The sequence below is a fragment of the Meriones unguiculatus genome, chromosome 2 (assembly GCF_030254825.1).
Source record: "Meriones unguiculatus strain TT.TT164.6M chromosome 2, Bangor_MerUng_6.1, whole genome shotgun sequence".
Classification (NCBI taxonomy): domain Eukaryota; kingdom Metazoa; phylum Chordata; class Mammalia; order Rodentia; family Muridae; genus Meriones; species Meriones unguiculatus.
In genome coordinates, this window is record NC_083350.1 from 38,499,681 (window position 1) to 38,521,791 (window position 22,111).

At 43.8% G+C, this 22,111-nt stretch overlaps 1 protein-coding gene across 3 annotated transcripts in view; it reads right to left on the reverse strand.

The window, feature by feature from the left end:
• The window catches only part of Tnfaip8 (TNF alpha induced protein 8), a 115,202-nt gene that overhangs the window by 43,013 nt on the left and 50,078 nt on the right, over positions 1 to 22,111 (reverse strand). Inside the window, exon 2 of one of the 3 annotated variants that reach the window (XM_060377287.1) lies at positions 13,989 to 14,080. The exons of 1 other annotated variant lie outside the window; for it this stretch is intronic. Coding sequence is in view for 1 of the 2 variants with exons in the window: in XM_021653893.2 (XP_021509568.1) it covers positions 19,714 to 19,726 (13 nt within the window). In the remaining variant the exon portion in view is untranslated. Of the gene's footprint in view, positions 1 to 13,988; positions 14,081 to 19,713; positions 19,857 to 22,111 lie in introns of those variants that run through there. One more of the 3 variants, XM_021653893.2, reaches the window with a different exon arrangement.

Here is a 22,111-nt window from a genome sequence, read left to right on the forward strand (position 1 = left end):
AGTATTCAAATGACCTTCCTCTGTTGACTCTGAGGCTTCTCTCAACTTTTATATTGCCTGTCTGCAAAGACTCCCATGATCTATGCACAAAACTGATTTTTACCCTTTCATGAAATGTGGAAAAGGTCTTTGTTCTTGGTCCCATCTGGTTAGGAGCTTCCATCCTCAGATACCATTCACACTCGGCCCTCTAAAACATGGGAATGCTTCCTGGGGTATGTCTCCACAGCCGTCTCTGCCTAGCGTCCTAGCTCTCCATGTGGAGAGGTACTCATGTTACTGTGGAGGCCAACTATGTACCTTCCAAGGAGGTTAAACTGGTGCTTCTCGTGGCCTTATATGTTCTTGTGTTGACTGAGGAGTAGAGAGGTGAGGTTGGGGAGCTTGAGTGTGATGTGGAACAGAAGTGCCTGAATCAAGGAAGACAACTGAGAAGAGGAGAGGTGAAAAGAGGAAGGGATACTGGTCACCAGACTCTGGGAGCGTGTCGCTGTGGGTAAATTCCATTCAGACTTTTCAGTGACAGTTCCAGCAACTCTTACATAATCATTGATGTTCTGGGCGTGAGCAAATAGTTCTGAGGGAGTAGGAAGAAGCGTTGACGTGGAGGTGCACACTGGCAAGCAGACAGCTATGCATCTGGTGCACACTTGGTTCCTAGGATTCCATTGTTTGTTTCTATTTCTCTCCTAAGAAATCGCCCTCGCTTCAAAGCTCTGAGTAGATGACTAAACACAGACCAGATTGGAAAATCTCGGAAGGGTTTGCACATCCGTGATCCCTTTTCTGGAATATGTATCGGTAATTTACTTACGTTTTCCCTGTGGAAGCAGTGTTGCAGCTCATTAAAAAGAGCTTTAAAATGATTTCAGGGTGGCCACTAAATTTAGGGGAGACTCTGAGAGGTTCTTAGAAGAAGAAGAGTATATACCCAAGAAATCCGTCTGGCCTCTCCAGGGAGGGAGAGGCAATACCTATGACTTGGTGGCTTCAGAAGTTACATTCTTCACAGGGTTTTAAAGAAACATTCCTCTGCCGGTTGTTCCTTCCCGTATGCTGTGGGAATGTGCTCTGAGGTGCAGCGGATCACGCAGGCCCAAAGGAGCAGGATTAAATTCCCAGGTCACATGACTCATTACCATTTTGCTTGAAGTGTATAAAAAGGAATACTGTCGCTATGTAGGCACTCTTCATGGCAAATCTTGTTAGCTATGCCAGAACTCTTGACTTTTGGTTGGTGAGAGAATTCAATTATACTCTAAGTTGAGGGGCTCCTCTTCCATGCCCTGTAACTTTTCTCTGTCTTTCTATCTTGCCTCCGTTGACCTCTCTAGAAATTTGGTTAGTGTTACGTGAAGACTCAATTTCTAAATTTCTTATTGCTAAACAGGACCGAAGACCATAGCTATGGAGGGATCTATCTGCCAAGGCCTCAGCTTGGAGACTGGGGGACCTTCATTCAGTGGCAAACTAGCAGAGGAAGACTGTTACTACCATTTGTTTGAAGTCACCCCTTGGGATCACCGTGGTCATTTGAAAGATGCGTAAGTAAAGAAAGGAGGCTATGTGACTGGTCAAGCCACTGACCTAAGAAGCAATGGTCACAGTGAGCGGGAGCTGAGCCTCCCTCCCGTCTCCTGTATTCAGGGCCCTCCTTCTCTATCCAGTTGCTCATATAAAAGCCAGTCATCCCCCCACAGAGGACTACCTCAAAGGCTGCTACACTGGAAGGTCACGGAAGAGTTTCCAGCTGGCTGTGGCTCCAGCACACGCTGCTCTAATCCCTGTTCGCATGCTGAGATCACCGCTTCAAATTAAAGCCACTCCATTCTTGACATCCAATGCTTTAAATAAGCTATAAATCTCATAGCCCCTATTTATTCAGCTACATGAGACCACAAATGTGTTGGCTTTTTTTTTAAATTAAAAATTCAAATGGGCCCTCAACAAGCTTCCTTGGATATAAAGCAACCAGAATTAAGAAAGAAAGAGAGAGAGAAGGAAGGAAAGAAGGAAGGAAGGAAGGAAGGAAGGAAGGAAGGAAGGAAGGAAGGAAGGAAGGGAGAGAGGGAGGGAGGGAGGGAGGGAGGGAGGAGCCAGACTCAGTTTGTGTTTCTTGACCCTCCTATGGACAGCACAGCAGAGCCCAGGCTGGTTAAGGCTTGCTTGTGGGTTAGAAGGGTTTTTCTCTATTCACTGTTTTTAAAATTTTCCTCTAAAAACAGGCATATCATTGAGCTTCTGCTTGCACATCTGTAAAATGGGAATGATGCCACTTATTTAATAGTTACAGTGATAAAACAAACTAAGAGGCTGGCCGGGTACACAAACTAAAATGTGCCCCTTATCTCTTTCCTCCATATTTTCATGAATGAGGCCAGACAGGTTTGGGTTGTTTAGGAATGTCTGCTTGGAACCCTATGTGCCTACCCAGATTGAAGTGGCACAGCTACAGTGAACAGGGATGACAGATACCAGAGCTGGAGTCCTTCCTGTGCCCAGGTAAATGGGGTCAAACGGCAAAGCATGGCCGGGGGTCACAGAAAGGATTCAACAGACTGATGAGAAGGAGTCAAGCCGGAGTGAGAGCAGCAAGCCTGGACTCAGGTGATCCCCAGTCAAAGCCGGCCACAGGAGCGTAAGTCTGGAAGTGACCTTAGCTGTTAGCACTCCAGCACTCTCCTTGGGCCCCCAGACATGTCAGCAGCAGCATCCTCACCTTCCTCACCTCTCTTAGCAGATACACTTTCCTTACAAGACAAACCCATTTCTCTCTAGTTAGAAAGCTCCTCTTCCTAGTGAGCTGAAATTCAAGCTTACGGGCAGTAACTGGAAAGTTGTTTCCCTTCTAACAACTGCCCCTACTTCCTTACACTGAAGAAATAATTTTGTGATGAGATAAACATAGATTTATAACTGAATTTTCTTTCGGAGCAACCTACTAGGAGCCCCTCACACTGGCTGGCTGGCTGGCCATAGCTGCATGCAATCTGAGATACTTATGCAACCTCCCAGCACCGCTGGCTCACACACATCTGTGACTGATTACTCTGAAGCGTTCAGAAGCCAGAGGCTCAGCTCGGACCCCCAGCGATAATCTCTTCTCCCCTCCTTGTGTTCGCTTTGAGGGGCTGGAGAACTACACCAAGACAGGTTGAGTAATGAGCCCCGAATGACTGCATCTGAGCAGAGACACGGTTTTGTTGTCTTGTTTTGTTTTTGTTTTTCTGCAAGTTTCAGAGAAAAATGTGAAATCTCAACATCGTGCTCCATGTGTGGAAATTTGAATTCAGACTCTCAGTCTGAGATCTGTCTGGCAGTTTAATCTATGCCCAGTTGTCATAATCTGATTTTTACATCAGCTTTTGCACAAGGGCAGGATCTTAGGGGTTTTGGCCATCTGCCAGGTGGCCATGGTTTAAGAGACAGAAAAGGCTGTGGAGAAACTTCGGGATAGAATGGGCTTTCCAGGCACAGTGGCCAAGGCTGACACTGGACAGACAAACTCAGCAGGCAGTAAAATGTGAGCTGAAGCAGAACTTGTCCAAACAGGGCTCAGGCAGAGGGGAGAGCCTCCTTTTCTGGAACGGATCAGGAGTTTTTCCACTGGAATAGGTCAGGTTCTGAAACCCGTGTGTTTGGCCGGTCCGTAGAGAAGCGCTATAGAAATACGTGTCAGTTACACGTCAGAGTGTGGGGTGATGTCCTGACCAGCTCCCCACCTGAACTGTGTACATGCTACAGAATGTAATATTAAGCTCATGAATTTTGTAGAACGAAGCATAAATCATTAACTTTCTCAATCTGAAATCTATTTCCACTGAATTTTTTTAAACTACTGAGTACAGCAAAGTCTCCTTACACACCACTTTTTTTTTTTCAATTTCAGCTATACGTGATCATTTCAGACAGATGCAAATAATAGTGAAGTAGCACCTGAGGAGCTGTCAACATAATTTTATCCTGGAAAATGGGATGGTGTAAAGCTGAGACTTCACTGCTCCCCTCTGACCCTCTCTCTGCACCTCGGCCTAGCCTTTGATCTTGGTAGCCCTTATACACAAAAGGTGACTGATACATTCAAGAATATGTAGTTTAAAAAAAAAATTGATGGGCATGCCTGATAGATGGCTCAGTAGTGAAAGGCGCTTGCCTTGGAGCAGACACGGTGGAAGGAGAGAACTGACTCTCTCAAATTGTCCTCTGACCTCCATGTGCAATACACACACATACCAAATAAATATAAAATGAAAAAAAGGACCATAAAAGTATTGACAGATATCGACTGTACATCTTCATATGACACACTGTGATGTTTTAGTACATTGTTATGTTAATCAACAAAAGACACTTGGGCCATCCATCCTTGCCAACATTTCTTTCTCATTTCTTTGTATTGAGAACATTCAAAATCTCCTCTAGTTATTTTAAGCTATCTATCTCCCCACGGCAAATGTTTCCCAAAAGCTAACAATAGCTGATGCCAAAGAAACTGCAACCTGTTCTTGTGCTAGAAACAACACTCACTCAGTGACTCTGAGAAAAGTCGAGGGGCGGGCTACCGGCCTTCAGTAACTTCCTAGGAGGTCTCCAAAGTTAATATTGGTACAACAGTTACTAGTTAATTAATAAGGAGTTTATACAATTTTTACCTTACACGTGACTCTAATGCCTTCCTAACTAAATCAGCACCCTAGACTCATTAGTAATAGCTGTGTGCCTCAAGTTGCTGATAAGGGCTCCCAACTGTATCTCTGGGATACCCACACTGGGTGTCCAGGTAGTTCACTCTGGGTACCACCATGAAGTCAGAAGGGTCATGCATATTAGATTGGGGGAATGACAACAGAATAACATCTAACCTCTCAGGCAGTGCACAATGTGTGAGCTTTGTGCTCAAACTGGTTCACAGGTTAATATCACATTGTGTTGTTTTTCATGCGATGACATCATTTCTTTCCAAAGAAAAGTGATGTGATAAACACAAGAATTCTGTGAATGGGAACAGAGAACAGGAAATTAGGGCTGCAGGGCCCTGTCTGATCTCATGATTGGAGAAGCTGTGACATGACTCATGAGAGACCCTCTCACCTCACCTTCTAAGCCTGTTCTTCATTACCTCCACCAAGAAAACTCAGGGGCTTTTATCCAGTGTTCCTCCTGTGGCTGACAGAATTCTGCATTTATTCAGTGGCCAGCGCTGCTGAGATGTTATAGGAAGGTGTCCCCTTCCTCACTTTCATCTGGTTTCTACTGTGAAACGTTATAACCAAAAAGCAAGCTGTGGAGAAAGGGGGTTGTTTGGCTTGCACTCCCACATCGTAGTCCATCACTGAAAGAAGTCAGGGCAGAAATTCAAACAAGGCAGTAACCTGGAGGCAGGAACTGATGCAGAGACCATGGGGGGGGGGGGGCGGGTTACTGGCCAGCTTCCCATGGTTTGCTCAGCCTAAATCTTATAGAAACCAGGACCAAAAGCTCAGGGATGACGGCACCCATCATGGGCTGGGCCCTCCCGCACTGATCACTAATTGAGAAAAGGCCTTACAGCTGGAGCTCATGGAGACATTTCCTCAGCTGAGGCTCCTTCCTCTCTGATGACCCTACTGTGTCAAGTTGACATAAGACTAGCAAGCACATCGTGGGTGCCTTGGGCATCCAACTCCTCAGTGCAGACACGTCATCAGCTGGCTCCGGTTGTACATTTGACTGACTGGCACTATCCAACTTCAGGAAGCTCCTTCTGGCGTCCCCTTCAGGTAATGGGCAAATGTCCCAAGTGAGAAAACTCCTTGTGAACAGCTACCCTCAGCAGCTTGGAGGGTGAATGTCCACTATGTTCTGCCAGCACAATAAATACCGTAGCGACTTGGCTGCCACCTACTGAACCATTATTTAGAGCTAAGGAAGTTGTTCTTTCTTCTTCACTAGCAATCCCTGTATTTCTGACGAGCCAGTCCCCATCAGGGTTAATATTTCTTTTTAACACATAGGGTTTTTTGTTTTGTTTTGTCTTACCATGTTTATCATTGTGGTGAAATATACATGACATAAAAATTATATTGCAACTGCTAAAAATTTATAGATTAGTAATATTAAGTACATTCACATTTTTGTATGACTGTCATCACTATACATCTTCAGAATGTTTTAAATCAGGGAAACTACTTAATGGGCTATTTCTGTCCCTAAGATTTTGGCTACTCTAAGTAGCCCACTTATCTAAGTGGGTTATATAGAACTGGTATTTTCTAGAACTGGTGACTGGCTTTCTTCACTTAACTTCATCCATGTCAAAGCATGTGTCCGAATCTCCTTTTAAAGGCCTAGTAAGAGTCCATATCATCTCTGTAACATACTTTCAGCTGCTCCCACCTGTGGCTACTGCTCTGCATATAAATGCAAGAATATATTTCTGACATCTTTTGTGATTATTTTGGTTATATAACCAGAAATGGAACTGCAGGATTCCATTTAAGGACTTTAGAATCTTTATTTAAGCCTATGTCTGTCTGTGTGAGGATATGCCTCCAGAGAGGCCAGAAGAGGAAGTCAGATCTTCTGGAGCTAGAGTTATAGAAAGTTGTGAGCCATCATGTGGGTGTCAGGAATCAAATGTAGGTATTCTGGAAGAACAGCTAGTGTTCTTAACCTCTGATCCATCTCTACAGCTCCTCTATTCTTAAAAATAAAAAAAATGAGAAATCACTACAGTGTTTTCTAGCTAACATTTTGTTCAAACCTTTATATTCAAGTTAACATACAGCTTCCTGATTGGACCCTGACTGATACACACAGTACCTCAGAGGTACGCATATGTCATTAGTAAATAAAGAAGAAAACAAAACCCTTTTTTAATCTTTCAACTTAAGTACATTATTTCTTCATAGGAGTGCAAAGTTATTACTATATCAACATTTGCTAAGCTGGCCATGTGTTTCCAACTGTGTACAACTGGCCTGCTTGGACGGCTGCTTAGTGTCTACATGTGCCTAGACATGTCTACCCCTGAGGGCACTGAAGTACGGCAGTTATCATTCATGTTAGCCACTCTGTCTCCCTTTATTTCTAACCCAGGTGCGGGTGAAAATATTTCCTGAGTGGCCCTTTCTCCTCTGTTCCTGCACTGACCAGTCAAGCCATCAGATCTAGCTGCGGTGCTTATAATTGTTAAAGTTGTTTTCTCCCAACAGCATGGGCTGAAAACCTGAACGCCTGCCCAGGATACAATACAACAGTCCCTACCTACCACAGACCTGCACCCCTCAGAGTGACACAGGTGAGACTCCACTGCCAAGGTGCCAGCCAGTAAAAACAATAGCAATGTAAGCAGGCATGAAAACTGTTCTTGGGAACAAGTTCGTGAGTATGTGCCCACACACTCACAGACATGAATGGGTTAAAAAGTAATCATTCAGAAACTTTTGACATTTGTTTCCGTTCACTGGAAATTACTTACAAGAACCCTGTGCAGTAGAGAAACACTGTGGGGGCAGCTACTGCTAGCCTCATTTTTTTTTTTTTAAATCTGCAGCTACATCCTCCTTTTGGCTTTTCTCAAAGCCACACTCAGACCTCCCCTTTTCTATGAAGCCTACGGAGGCCAGTGGTGAACTTCCCTATCACATTCTACTTTTGATAAACTTGACGTCAGATGTCTTCTGAGACAGACAACTAAGTTATATCATTTCAAATACAAGTTTATCCTTTACTTCTGTTTGCCTGTTTTCCTTTCTAGACCTATAACACATGTTGGGCACTTTGAAGAGACAATATAACCAATGAAATAATCATTTCAACATTTCATTATACTGAGTTATGACAACATGTAAGAATAAACTTCATTTCCTCCACCTATAAAGTATATTACAAGGAACCAGAAAACACAAATCTGTTATCTTCAAAGACAAAAAAGAAGTTTAAAGGAACATTTGCTTGCCCTGGAGACCAAAGCTGGTAATCTGCAACTATTCATAAATCTAACAAGTTTCCAAAAATTCCTTCAGAAAAGGAGCCAAGAAGAAAGTAATCCTGCCAGCTGCAACCCTTCTGTTTTACAGTGTGCAGAGTGGAGATACTTGCTTTATCGTCCTCACAGAAACAGAGTGTGCGGCGCCAATCTTTCCAAAAGATGTTCACTGGACTCTCAGCTTCAGCAAATGGGCAAATGGGCTGTACCTACCCACAGAGGCAGCCTACCCAGCTTCCTTACAACCCACCACACATGTAGAGACAGACTGAGCCTGAGCGACAAGCCACTTCAGCTGACGGACTTTCCAGGGACAGCAGGAGACAAGCAGCTGCTGCCACTTGACAAAGCAACAAGTTGGCCATCTTCGGACTGAAAACTTTGTTTCCTTAAGTTAAGAACTAACATCCGGCCCTATGCCAGCCACCTGCATGCATACACTAATAAGCCCCAGATGGGAATTCCAGACACCTCTTTGCTCAAGCCCTGAAATGTCTTTCAGGTGACAGCATTCTGTTTAGCTGGACTCCTAGCAGTGGACCACCCTTCAGAGTCTGTCTTCATGTACAATACACTGCACTTTACAGGGCTAGTGTGAGGCCATCGCTGCATAATGTGCAACTAATTTTGATATTTTTTTAATGCATGAAAAAAATCTGTTAATGTAAAAAGGCATCATATTAAGAAAGCTGATTCTGTGGAAGCAGCAACTATGATCAATGGTCACTAGAGGCAGAAGTGCAGGGAGTGGGTAATGGATACAAAAGAGCACTTAGATATTAAGACTAAGTCCTAATATCCTACAGCCTGGATGAATGAGCATCACTCACAAAAATTAACTATTTATTGTATAAAGAACCAGAAGAGAAGAGCCCAAAGTTCCCCATCTAAAGGAATGATAAATGTTTAGGGGCTGGAAAAAATAGTTACCTTTATTTATTTTTTCATTATACATTTTATAAAATGTGTAAATGTAAAATCACCACACTGTAACCTATAAGTATGCATGAATATCATGTTAATTAAATGTTAAGAAGAAAAGAGAATTTCTTTTAAAAGGAAGCACCTTGTTTGTCCTCAAGTATCTTGTTATTTGGATCAAAAAAAAAGAAAAGATAAACAAATAAATAAATGTGGGCCTGACCACAGCCCCAAATTCTCAGTCAGCAGCCCAGACGTTTATGTACATGGTTCAGCGATTTACAGCCAGCACATTAGCTACCCTAATGCTGTACAGCTCTGTGTCACAGGAGGCACACGCACGTTAGAGGACACGGCTCTGAGCGAGACGGCAAATTCCACGCTATGGAGCACTTCCACACGGATCCTTCCTCATAACAGTCCTTAAAGAAGAAATCTTGAGTGCTGCTTTCAACACTCACTTCTCGTGAGTTTACAGATCCTCAGAGGCATTAAGTGGCTGGCCCACAGCCACCAGCTAGGGCTGAGATGACAGTGTGAGTCTTTTGACCTCATTCCATGCTCTCCTGCGCCCAAGGTATCTCTGTTTGGGAAGGAGTCAAGAAGGCACATTTGACCTGTCAGGCGATTCGGAAGAGGGATACGGCCCACTAAGAAACATTGAGAGTAGATCCCATGTGGAGGTGCTGAGACTGGCTGACTGGAGAGAAGGGGCCCAGACATTAAGAGAAAAGAGGAAGCCACTGGAGGGACAGGTGTGACCAGAGGAAGCGGGCTCCACTTAACCCGTCTAAGGGTGTTAAGGCCTTGGTAGGACCCTATGTGGGAGGAGCTTCAGTCTCCTCTATGACTGACTGTCCATCCATATAAACGGAACTCCCAGGCAGCTCCCTGTCCTGTGAAATCACATAGAATATCCACTCTATTTACAGAACCTACGGGGCATATTTTTTTAATTGTTATTTAATTTTATGTGTATGGGTGTTTCACCCTCACCTATGTACAAGGTGCATGCAGTGCCCTGGGGAGGCCGGAAGACAATGCTACATCTCCCGGAACTTGAGTTACAACTAGGTACAACTGGGTGCTGAAAATCAAACCCAGGTTCCTTTGGAAGAACAGTCAGGGCTCTGACTGTTGAGCCATTTGTCTGGATCCTAGAACATACGTTTTTGAAGAAGCAGGCTATAGTTAATCACACAGTTATGCAACATCAGTATGGCCCAACATTCACTCCCAAAAACTGAGAATGGTGACTTTTTCCGTTGTTTTTACACACAGGCCATAAATCTGGCCCAATTTCAAGGGGGAAAAATGATCAGAATTCAAGTAAATGTCAGTATTTGTGGAACCCCCATCACTTACAGGAAATGGGACAGATGCCAACAGCTATTTCACTTTACTTCTAAATGTTCTTTTAGATAGCCTGTACTGATACATGGTATAGAGGGAACTGACTTTGGGGGTGCGGGGGAGGCAGTGAGGAGCACTGAGCTATCAGATCCATAAGGTAAGTTATGTATAGTTAAAATTTACCTTGAACATTTCTTAAGCAGCCCAGAAAATTCAGCGCTGGCTACATGACCTTGAATATACACAGTGCTGTGACAGTCATAACTGTGCTGCTCTCCAATTGTCAATCAAATAAATATTCATGTTCATCCTCCAAACACGGATCAACTCGATTATCAACAACTTGCTTGGCCTCCCGAATAATGAATTCTCCATTTTACTTCTGATCTGAACCTCAAAGTGTATCCAGCTTTCATCAACAGCCCCTCCCGCTTTCAGACAAGCAATACAGAACTACTTGCTCTTGATTGGGTGGTGAATGCCTGTGGCCAGAATGTCCTGACAACTATCTTTTCCATCAGGGCCAGGTGCCTCTATGGCTTCAATTGTATATCAAAAGGACCTGGAGAGACCAAACATTGTTCAGGAAACCAGGGCTCACTGTCTGCTCTAAAGAAAGTTGTGTCATTGCAGGCGCCATTTTCATTGACTTCTTTTCTCCATTCTGCAAATATTTGTGGAGCCCCACCACTTAGAGGAACGTGATACAGATGCCAACAGCTATCTGGCCTTGATGAGCCAGTTAGGGGTTGAGTGGAGGAAGGGGCTAGAGAAGGACTCACAGGGAATATGACAACTACAGGAGCAAGACAGCATGAGGCGCCATGAAAGTTCAGAGAACCACCTAAATCACACCTGTGGGATGGAGTCACCATGGAAGCCTGGCCAAAAGACAGGCTGGCAGCAAAGAAGGTGGGACGACGGGAGAGGAACCTGGGCAGCATCAGCAATGTTCGAGAATGACCAATGGGAAAGAAAGCCTACAATGGTGAGAAAGCCGCTGGTAATCCTTTGACTAAGAGAAGCTTGACACATAATTAAAGATAGACACCAAAGGGTCTACAGAATAAGTCAACATGAAGCTAATAGCGAAAGCATGGTGGGCCATTCATTTACAATGTTTCCCTAAAAAGCGAAAGTTGTAAGAAACTATTATTAAAAAGAAAAAAGAATGGTCCAGGCATGAGTGCCTCTGAAAAGGAAATATTTGTGTTTCCACAGTTGTATCAAGGCCAACGCCAGCCACAGGGAGGTGAGTGGGTCCCCTGGATCTCTTACAAAAACACATTTGCAAGAATCTGCATGGAGCCTGGAGGGACCTGGAATAATGCATTAAAGGATAAACTCAAAACTCCTTCGACTTCCCTGGGTTGGTGCTGGTCCAGCAGGTCTGACCCAACTGGAAGGCTCCCAAGGCCCCAACTGGCCTCTGAGTGAAACAGGAAATACTCTCATTGGAGAGGTGGTACTCGGCGTGAAACTCTGCCCTACTTCCTGTTCTACTGTGAGGCTCTTTTGGAAAATACAAGCATTCCTTGGAGGAAGGGCCTGGGAGTTACTAACATTTGATAGCAATTCGCTGGTTTCTTTTCTCGCTTTCTGCAGAGGTGAGGGCTTTAGGGCACCTGGGTAGGAAGCAGAACTGTAGAAATTAAAAGAGTGTGGGTAGTACTGGGTAGAGAATGAACAGCCATTATGGCTCCCAGGTCTGGAAGCCCAATAATCCCATACTTTCCTAATACCAAGAAGAAACGAAAGAGAAGAGCCACAGCCACTGTCTACCACAGCCTACATAAAACCCAAGAATCAGAAAGCTAACATTCAAAGGCAAATTCATTTCTACATTCTTTAAACTTGTTTACAAATGAGAAAATGAGCCCACGAAGTTCACATGACAATATCCAAAAACTCATCACACAAGTGTCTTTACAGAAACTAGACAACTCACAGAGCCGGAGCGTGCGGTTTAAAAGCTTGGAGTTCCTGATGTGCTGCAATGCTAATTATTTTAAGTGACATAAAATATTGAGAACTGTTTTGACTGTGATTTCCACCTCTGCCTCTCTGAAGTGTTTGAGTCTCCAAAGGCCAAACAAGACTTTCACAAGGACACCATTTCCTTCCTAAAGTTTTCAACTTATGGATGAAAATTCTGGATGTCTTGCTTACTCCAGAGACAGCCAGTTTTCTAATCTAAGGTAGATGCTAAAGTCAATCACACAAAAAGAAATGATAAAAGTCTCACATCCTTAAAATCTGGTATCTCTCACTATGAGTAAACACAACAGTGACAGCCAAAGTCAGTGGGCTTATATCCCTAACTGACACCTGATTAGCCAGGTAAGTTTACTTTTGCCTCTAACTCCAGTGCTGCTATGGGTATTTATACCAGTGATTCTCAACCTGTAGGTCATGACCTCTTTGGGGGTCACATATCAGATATTTACATTATGATTCACAAGAGTATCAACATTACAGTTAGGAAGTAGTGACTAAGTAATTTCATGGTTGGGATCACCACAACATGAGGAACTGTATTAAAGGGATGCCTCATTAGCACAGTTGAGAACCAATGCTTCATATTTTTCTTAACAAGCCTCAGGATGCCCCAATTTCTAACTTGGCACGTCTTTACTTACCCTTTGGTATTTGCTGTGGCGCACTCAAATATCTATCGTAACTTTTTTCCTGCTGAGGCGAGGCCAGAGCTAACCACTGCAGGTGAGCTGCTGAGCATTAAGATTACTGAACAGTAAGCCACAAGAGTGTGCAACAGCTCTACAATCAGACTCTATAAAACAGAAGTGCGATACCACCTCGAGACTTGATAGTCCCTGGATAAGACATGACGAGGCTCTGAACCGTTTCTCCAGAGGCACACTGCTGTGGGTGAGCCACTGATCTGGGTTGCCTACTGATCTGGTCTCATGCACACTGCTCCTGTACTGTCATTAACATCTGAACGTTCCAGAACGCAAGCCTGTCAGCCAATATCCTATTCTGGCTTGGCAAAGGAAGCAATTCTATTCAGTGAACTGTGGCCACAAATGTGGCCACTGTCTGGTTTACAACCAACAACACTTGAAGCAATTCACACCTGGCACCCGGCCAGTTGAAGCCTCTTCATAGCCAATTTGTGGCATGCGATACAGAAATGGAGCCGTCGCCCGTCTGTGTGTATGGGTCCTCACAGAGAGGACTCAAGTCTCTGCAGCCACTTACAACTTAGTTCCTCAAGATACAGTCTACCACAGTCTACATAAAACCCAAGAATCAGAAAGCTAACATTCAAAGGCAAATTCATTTCTACATTCTTTAAACTTGTTTACAAATGAGAAAATGAGCCCACAAAGTTCACATGACAATATCCAAAAACTCATCACACAAGTGTCTTTACAGAAACTAGACAACGGAACCTCCAGAATCTGGGCTGTGGCCTCAGGAGTTCTGCATTCTGCTGCAAGAAGCCCTCCTGAAGCAGCAGTGATGGCACCCCTTTGCCAGGTCCTCTGAAATCTCACCCAGTGTCTGTGGGTAGGCCAGCCCACTCCAGGTTTTTAATAGGGTTTGGGCAAAAGCCCATTGAGAAGGTAGTCCCTGCAGAGGCTGGTCCTCTGTGCATGAACTTCCTTCTGGGACATAGTGGGGATAACTGCTGACTGGAGCCAGTGCTCCAGAGTCTGATACACTAACCAGGGATTTCATAGAAAGAATATAGTGGCACCCTTCTGTGTTACCAACTTACCAAGTGGTATTTTCCTGACTTTATGCAGCTTTCTCTGTCGCCAGCCCTTCTGCTTTCTGCTGCCCTGCCAGTCACTCCTAGGCAGGACTCACCTGCAGCAAAACACACTCCTAAATATTCATGTGCAGTCTTGAAAGGTTTGCATTTCCCAAAACCCACTTTTTAAATTTTAGGTTAATGAGATAATTAGTCAAATAGGATGATTAAATTAATATATTTATAAGACTGGTTTTTGCAAGATTGTGGTTATACAGTGTTCTTTTTTTAAAAAAACAAAACTATGTCAGATTTGAGTCTTTAGAGTGACCTGTAAATTACAAGACTTCGAAGAACTGTTTGTAGTAAATTTTCTTCACTTACAGTAAGTGTCAGTGTTGCCTATGTACAGTGAAGATGCTGTATTGACCTTCGAGAATTTGTGTGTCATCTACCATGTTACAGTGGTCGTGAGATTGGTGTCTTTGCATTTGATGTTAGTCACTGGCCACTTCGTATGCTGTGCCCCATTTACTATATCATACCACGCACGGCCAGTCACCAAATGAGAATCAACTTAGTGGACACACCATGTGGCCTGTGTACGGGACATTGAGGATCAGTACCACTCACATTCCTTTCTCTTTGGTAGCTGCTCCAACAATTTCAGTCCAACAGTAGTAATCACAGATGTATCTGCCACAGAGAAGAGGGTTCAGGTAACCCAGGCTTAAGCCAATCACCAAGCAGATGTATAGCAAACAAATTGGTCCTCAAGACATCAGAGGTTTACTCGAATCGTCTAGAAAAGAGGCTCACTGAAGTCTAGATCTTACAGTCTTAGCCCTGTGAGAAAAGCCAGTTCAGGAGGGCGCTCAACCACAGAAGGAACCAGGAAGAAAGCGGGTTCTGCACAACAGTAAATTTCTAAATCAGGTGGGTACTGAGTTTAGGTACCCCTAAATTCCTGGGTACTGATCTAATGCAAAGCTCTCTTCTGTGTGAGCCAGTCTAAACGGGTTTCTCTTTTCAGCACACTGAGAGCCATTACTGATAGAATGTTGGGAACAATGACAATGTTTCTAACGTTGCTAGCCACTTCACCATATTCTCAGTGCTTGGACTTCAGCAGGTCAACGACACAGGGGTACAGAACTGCCCAATTAAAATCTTCAGCTAGGTCAGCATGAAGCCTGAAAAACATCCCTTCAGCAGGCCCAGGACTAGCACTGGATGACAGGGCCATTAGAGGCAGAGTCCCAAGGCAGATGAGGATGCAAACTCTGTGAAATCTCAGTGGCATAGATGGGTAGGGAGCCTGAGAACAGGGCCTAGTTCCTGGGCCTTACCTCTGACTCACAGCTCAGGGGCTTCCTAGGAGACCTCATATAGATAGGTCCTGTCGTATGGGGCTGACTGCCTCCCTCCTGACAGAGGTCAGAAGGGGCAAGATTTGCATGGTGGATCAAGTTGCTGGAAAGGTTTGCACAGGTAAAAGCCCCTGTTCAAAAATGTAAGGAGCCAGGAGGGAGATCAGGTATAACTTGGAGTTTTTCCTGGGTGCTGAACCCACACTCAGGAGCACATATGTGGTGAAAGACAAATGTTACTAACTAGTTACTGGGAAAGGTAGCAAATGAACAACACATTGTTAATACAGAAAATGAGTTTGAACTTGCATTTGAGGATGTTCAAAGTCAGCTTGGTTTGGGAGCTCATACCTCTAATCCCATCACTCGGAAAGTAAAGGCTGGAGGATCTGGAGTTAGACGCCAGCCTGAGTTGAAGACCTTGTCTTCAACAACAAAAATTAAGCAAACAAAACCAGAAAGTGCTCAAGAGTCTACGTAGCGCTGCTTTTACCATGAACGCAGCACACAGCCAATCACAGTTCTGCTCTTCCCTTCTGCACCACCGTGGTTCTGCACTTCCACTCTGCAGCTTCACAACTGACACTGGAATCCCAACAGGATGACTTTCTGGAAGCTGATAATCCATTAGGGCTTTAACTAGCCTCTTTGGTAGCATCTTTAAAAGGGCCCTCCTATTCCCCACCTCCCACGTGTACCAAATACTTGTGATGTTCCTGCTTGGAATTTCTCCCAGCAGGTGCTCCATTCTTAGATTCTCATCAAATCTGGCTAAGAAAACTCCTTTAGAGCTACTACCCTCCTAAAAACTGTAAAGCAAAAGGTAGCACAACTCTGGGCCCCCAGGCTCCCAAAGTAATCAAAGAACTTTACCACAAGAACTGATAACAAACAAGGCAAATTAATGCTCATTCTTTAGGTTCACAGAGAGATTTCAGCAGTCATCACAAAGGAACATGAAATTACCTTGCCCAGGAATTAAAGTGAAGAAGCTATACAAACAATCGTAAAAGAGGGAGATGGTGGGTGATGGTGATTATGATGGTGATGGTAATGATGATGGTGTCAATGATTCTGATGGTGACAGTGATGACGGTGGTGATGTAAATCTCACATCTATAACATGAACCCTAAGAGGAGGGGAAAGAAGCATGCAAGAGCTCCTAGGACACATTCATACACAAGGTGAAAATGCCTTCACTTTCTCTACCAGAGATAGGACACAGGATGATTAAATAAGAGGAGACAACGTAGGTGATCTCAAAGTCACGTTTTTCTGTACTTAGTACTGTTCTGACCTCCATCACACAATGATACTGAAGAACCTGGCCTGTATCCAGAGGACAACAGTCATAAGATGTAAAGGAGTGCAAAGGAGACAAAAATGATTTGAACTAGTTCAACATATGACAAAAAGACAAGGACGAGGCAAAACATGTCCAGGACAACTGCATTTGGTGACAATGAGTTCCGGCTCCCTTCTCAACTCCTGCTTTCAAGTTAATTTTAAATAAGATCTGTTTCAATCTCACTTTCCCGGCACCTTAGGACTGTAAAGTTTTCATTTTATGTTAACTATGCCCAAATGACCTAATAATGAATGCAGATGAGGAATGGGTCACCTACTGACTAGGAGAGAATTATCAGGAAAATAAAAAGGATTTATCTTCATTGCCAAAAATAGATAGGCAGTATTGGCATGGCCATAGTTTGGGCTCATAGGGGAATGGTCCATTGTTATGGTGGCTGAGGGGCCTCTATCAGTGGGTAACAGTCGAGGGAGAGACAAACGTAACCCTGCAGAAACATGGATGCTGGAGGAGTCCATAGCACTTGGAGGTCGGAGGCCTGTGTGGCCACACATCCCTGCCTAGGTGGACAGAGTGGTGGGAAGGATGCTGGGGTGGAAAGGTGAGTCTTCCAATCTGGCACTGCAAATGTGGATGGCCATGGACATGGACCTATGTTCCTGTGTAAACTGAGGAAACTAGACCAGCCCAAGTGGCTGTTATCTCAGGCCCAGTAAAAGTTAAATCGATTAAATAACTATCTGAGACCCTTTAGTCCAGCCACATCCATCTCTAACCCATCTCTTCTTGCGAGCTGCGCTCTGACCTCAAGGCCTTTGGATCTGCTTGTGTTCTGCCCAGGATAATCTTGGGCTTCCCCACATTGCTCAGGTGAGACTAATAGGACGTGCTTAGGGAGAGTTAGTTCACAACTGCAATCACCGAGATGACTCACCCACACACGTGTGTGGGCATGCACGCACATACACAGAGACAGAACAAATTATCTCCCTCGTCGAGTTTGTTTTCCCGTCTTAGCACTTACTATTGAGTTACCATATATTTTACACATTTATTATGTCTGGTCAGCTGCTCTCCCACAGCAGGCATTTTCCTGCCTAATTTAGCTTCGTATCCCCAGGGCCTGAAAGAACGGTTGGGACCCACAAGGAACACAGCGCGTGGGCGGAAAGGCAGACAGCAGTGCCAACTTCCTTTGTTTCTTTGGCTTTTGGTACTATGAGCTGTGGTGCCCATGATCATAGGTCTCTCTCCTTCTCCACTACCAAGATTTACTCTGTAGCCACATGAAAAAAATAGGACAACTCAAGTGAAGATATAAACGGCCCAGGGCCAGTTGTGACATGCTTTCACGCTGCTGCAGAACTGCACACGCGCATGCCCAATGTCTAGCCTACTCTGTAAACAGTTAATTTGGCCAATAGGAAGTTCCTGATACCGCCATTCAGCCTCAAATTTCCAGTGTCTGCGTTAATGGGATTCACAGTAACAACGGTGCATTCATCTGCTCTAACTCTACACTTAAAATACCCAAGGGAAACGGAAGCAGTGGTGGCGCATCCACATGCCTCTCGGCTCATTCACTAGAGGGCAGCATAAGATGTGCTGGCTTCTGAGGAGGAAGTACCCCAGCGGGGAAGTTAGCCAAACCCCTTGGCCCTCTGGTTCTCCGCTGAGCTCTCACACTCTCATTTCTTTTTCACAAAATCCTGCCATTTTCAGTTGATACAATCTGCACTCTACTGCTTCGTGCTTAACCCATGAAACTGTATGACTCCAGTCCTGCAAAAGCTCATTCCTTCCCTTTGGAACTAGACCCAAACTCCACTTCTTCCAGAAGACTTTCCCAAGCAAATCCGGCTCTGATCCCAGTTGTATATACACCATGACATCAGACATAAAAACAAGCATTTATCAGTTTATATACACACCAGACAGATTCTGTGCGTGTTCGTGTGTGTTACATACAAAGTGGGCGGAAGATCACATGCACAGCTCTGAGCACCCAGAAGACACATACTTATCTTATATAAATGATGTGCACTTTATCCAAGAGCAACAACGACTCTACAAAATAGTGCTGGCGGCCAAAGGCTCAGTTAATGAGCTGCAACAAATTACATCAACATCGACCTCTGTCTTTCAATTTCTAGTTCTTCCTACTATTCACTTTAAGCTCTATAAAGCACTCCTATTTTTAGTCTTTTCCTTCCTTCTCCTTCCTTCCTTCCTTCCTTCCTTCCTTCCTTCCTTCCTTCCTTCCTTCCTTCCTTCCTTCTTTCCTTTTCTTCCTTTCTCTCTTGACTAAGTCTTGCTGAAAATCCTTGAATTCACTATCTTCCTGCTTTAACCCGCTAAATGTTGGGTTTACAAGGTGTTTGCCACCATGCTTGGCTCCCCAAAAGCCTTGAGTATAAAACTTTTTGATAAACCTATACAAATACTATATACAAACATCTAGAGACATGCATAAGCACCAAAATAAATGCTCTTTTAAAAGCTCTTTCATTTCAACTCTTCACAGTGTTTTCAATTATTTTTAAACTCAAATTGTTTACTTGTGGCAACCTTAGTATAGCTATAAACAAGCCTAAGGTGTTATTTTTTAAAGACAAAAGGTTTTATATGTGGGTGAAGTTGCTCTCTGGCTATGAGGGGGAAAATATGAACAGTAATATTCTGACCAGCAGTTACTCTGGGTCTTTATAGGTTACAATGTAGCAGACCCCTAAGAATACCTGTGGGTTCACCTACAGTTTATGAACGCAGAGAAATGCACAAAATAAATTGGATTAAAAAATTACAAAATCCTACAGAGCTGTTTCTGGAACTTTTCAATACTTCATTTGTTCTCAAGTGAAATTATCTATCTGTACTCCACAGGTGCCATTTTTGACCCACAATCCCCCTCTCTCCTCAGGCAGAAAAAAAGCCATGAGTTAGTGTGCACAGCCTCCCAAAGCCCTGGCCACATGTTACTCCTCTGCATACAGCAAACATCAGTCATCTGAACATCCCACCGGATTCCAGCAGACACTGCACCCAGCGCTGTCTGCAGTCTTAACTCACCCAGTCTCAGCATTTTCTCCCTTTGCTCATCAGGAGGACGACGTCAAAGTGTCTCGACAGAGTCACAAAGACTTGAGGAACATCCACAGTCCCATCTTCCACGTCAGTTCACGCCATGCTTCCGGGAAATCCACAAGTGTGCCAAAGGAACGCACGGGTCAGCAGTGGTCACTTTAGAAGTTGCCCTGCTTCTTATTCTGGGTGCTGCATTTTGTTGCTTGTTGAGGAATGGACTGTGAAGACCTCTGTGGTCACAGAGGTCTCTGCATTCAGACAGAGCCTGCCTGCACTCCCTACCTACAAACTACACTACACAGAAACACAAGCTTACTGTGCTAAGCAAACAGGCAGAATTAAAAAAAAAAAATCAAGCAGAACAGGAAGTCTACCGTTCCAACAGGCTAGGGGGGAAAAGCAGATACTTAAAAAGAAAAAAAAAAACTGTAAAAGACAAAAGGGAGTGGCTCCATTCACAGATGTCTGCAGAAGAAAATTTAAAACAACACCCCATTCCTACCTAGCTAGTACAAACATGAATGAATGTCTATTAATAGGAAGAATTGCTCAGAGGTGTTCCTGTTCTCAAAAGAGCTGGGGAACAGAGTTAGAACAATGCTAATGCTTCCAAACATTAGCTTTTTTGCCTTTGAAGAGAAGGATGTATAAAGAGTTAGAGTCTGAGTGTGTTTGTTCACACACAAATACACACACACACACGTATGGGACATGCATGTCTCCACAGAGATGGTGTAATAGTCTCTTTAATATCTCAGTTATTTACCTGGGTATTCAGAAGTCATCACAGCTTACAAACATCCTGCACATTAAGGTTCAGCCCATACTCAAGCACACTCAAGGGCCATCAAGCCTTCTCCTGGGGCCCTGAGCTCAGGCTCTTCCCTTAAATCCTACTTTATCATTTTTTGACCATTCTGTGATAATTCCTACACTTACTACTGTTCTTGATTTTGTTTCTCTTGCATTCCCCCAGGTGGGTGCTTTTGAATTTTACTTTTATCCTCTGTAGCACTGATAATCTGGTTCCAGTCTACCAGAACAAAAAGATACAAAGTGGAATATAATTTGCTAGACCTGGTTCAAATCCTATTTATGCTGGTTTCTGGTTTGTAGGCTCCCAACTTATTTAAGCTCCCTGAACAACTTTGCACCTCTGCAAAAATAAAAGTGAGACAGCCAACCTCAGAGAACTGCTATCAAAATTTAAAGAGAATCATTTGAGGCAAATAACAGAGTGTCTTATACACAGTGAGTTCCAGCAGTAATGGGAACTATTAAGGACATGAGTTCAAATAAAATGCCCTCTATTAATTGGGGAAGAGGCCTAAAGGAAAGGAAAGGAATGTCAATGAATAAACTTAGAGATATGTTTTGTTTTGTTTTTTTAGTTCCTGTTCTTTTTTTTTAATTTTATTTTTTTTATTATTAGTTACATTTTATTAACTCTGTATCCCAGCTGTATCCCGCTCCCTTATTCCCTCCCAATCCCACTCTCCCTCCTTCATCTCCTCCCTGCCCCTTTCCAAGTCCACTGATAGGGGAGGACCTCCTCCCCTTTCGTCTGACCCTGTTTTATCAGGTATCTTCAGGACTGGCCTCAAAGTCCTCCTCTGTGGCCTAGCAGGACTGCTCCTCTCTTGGGGGGTGGGGAGGTCAAAGAGCCTGCCATTGAGTTCCTGTCAGAAATAGTCCCTGTTCCCTTTACTATAGATACATTTATTATTTTCAGTCTACATAACTATATAGAAGGAAGTTATAAAATTTGCATTTTAAATTGTTATTGCTCTAAACTCTGGCTGTCCTATAATGCTATGAAAACTTCACGGTGACAAGAAAATGTCCAGGGAAATCTGTTCCTCGAAATACAAAATCCCAAAGCCCAGGGACTTCTCAAATTTGGTTTATTGACATATTCTAGGGTAGTTAATAAAGAACAAAATGTCATGCCTAAACAGAGGGTAGGCTTCTCATTTCCTTAAAATGGCTTCAGTGGTATGGTTTCATGGCTAGGCGGTTAGCAGGCATTGCTTTATCCAGACTGCCGAAGACTGAGGTGCACAATGAGGCTGTGGAAAGAGGAGGCTGGAAGAAGACTCCTGCAGCTCAAATCAAAACTCAACTCCTGTGTTCAATCCAAGCCCAGGGAAGTCCCAACACCATACAAGAAAGAGAAAGTGCTAAGTATTTTATCCTCCAGTAGAAAGGGAAACTCCATAACCCTGCAGGACATTCCTGGCCTCAGAGAGGTCCCAGACAGTGGGAGAATAATGGAAAGCAAGGCCCCTGGATGTCACTCTTCTTTGAAAATACCTCTCTTCTCTCACATGAGGCCAGAACACCCAGGCCATCCATGCTCAGATGTATTTACTGCTGTTTAAAG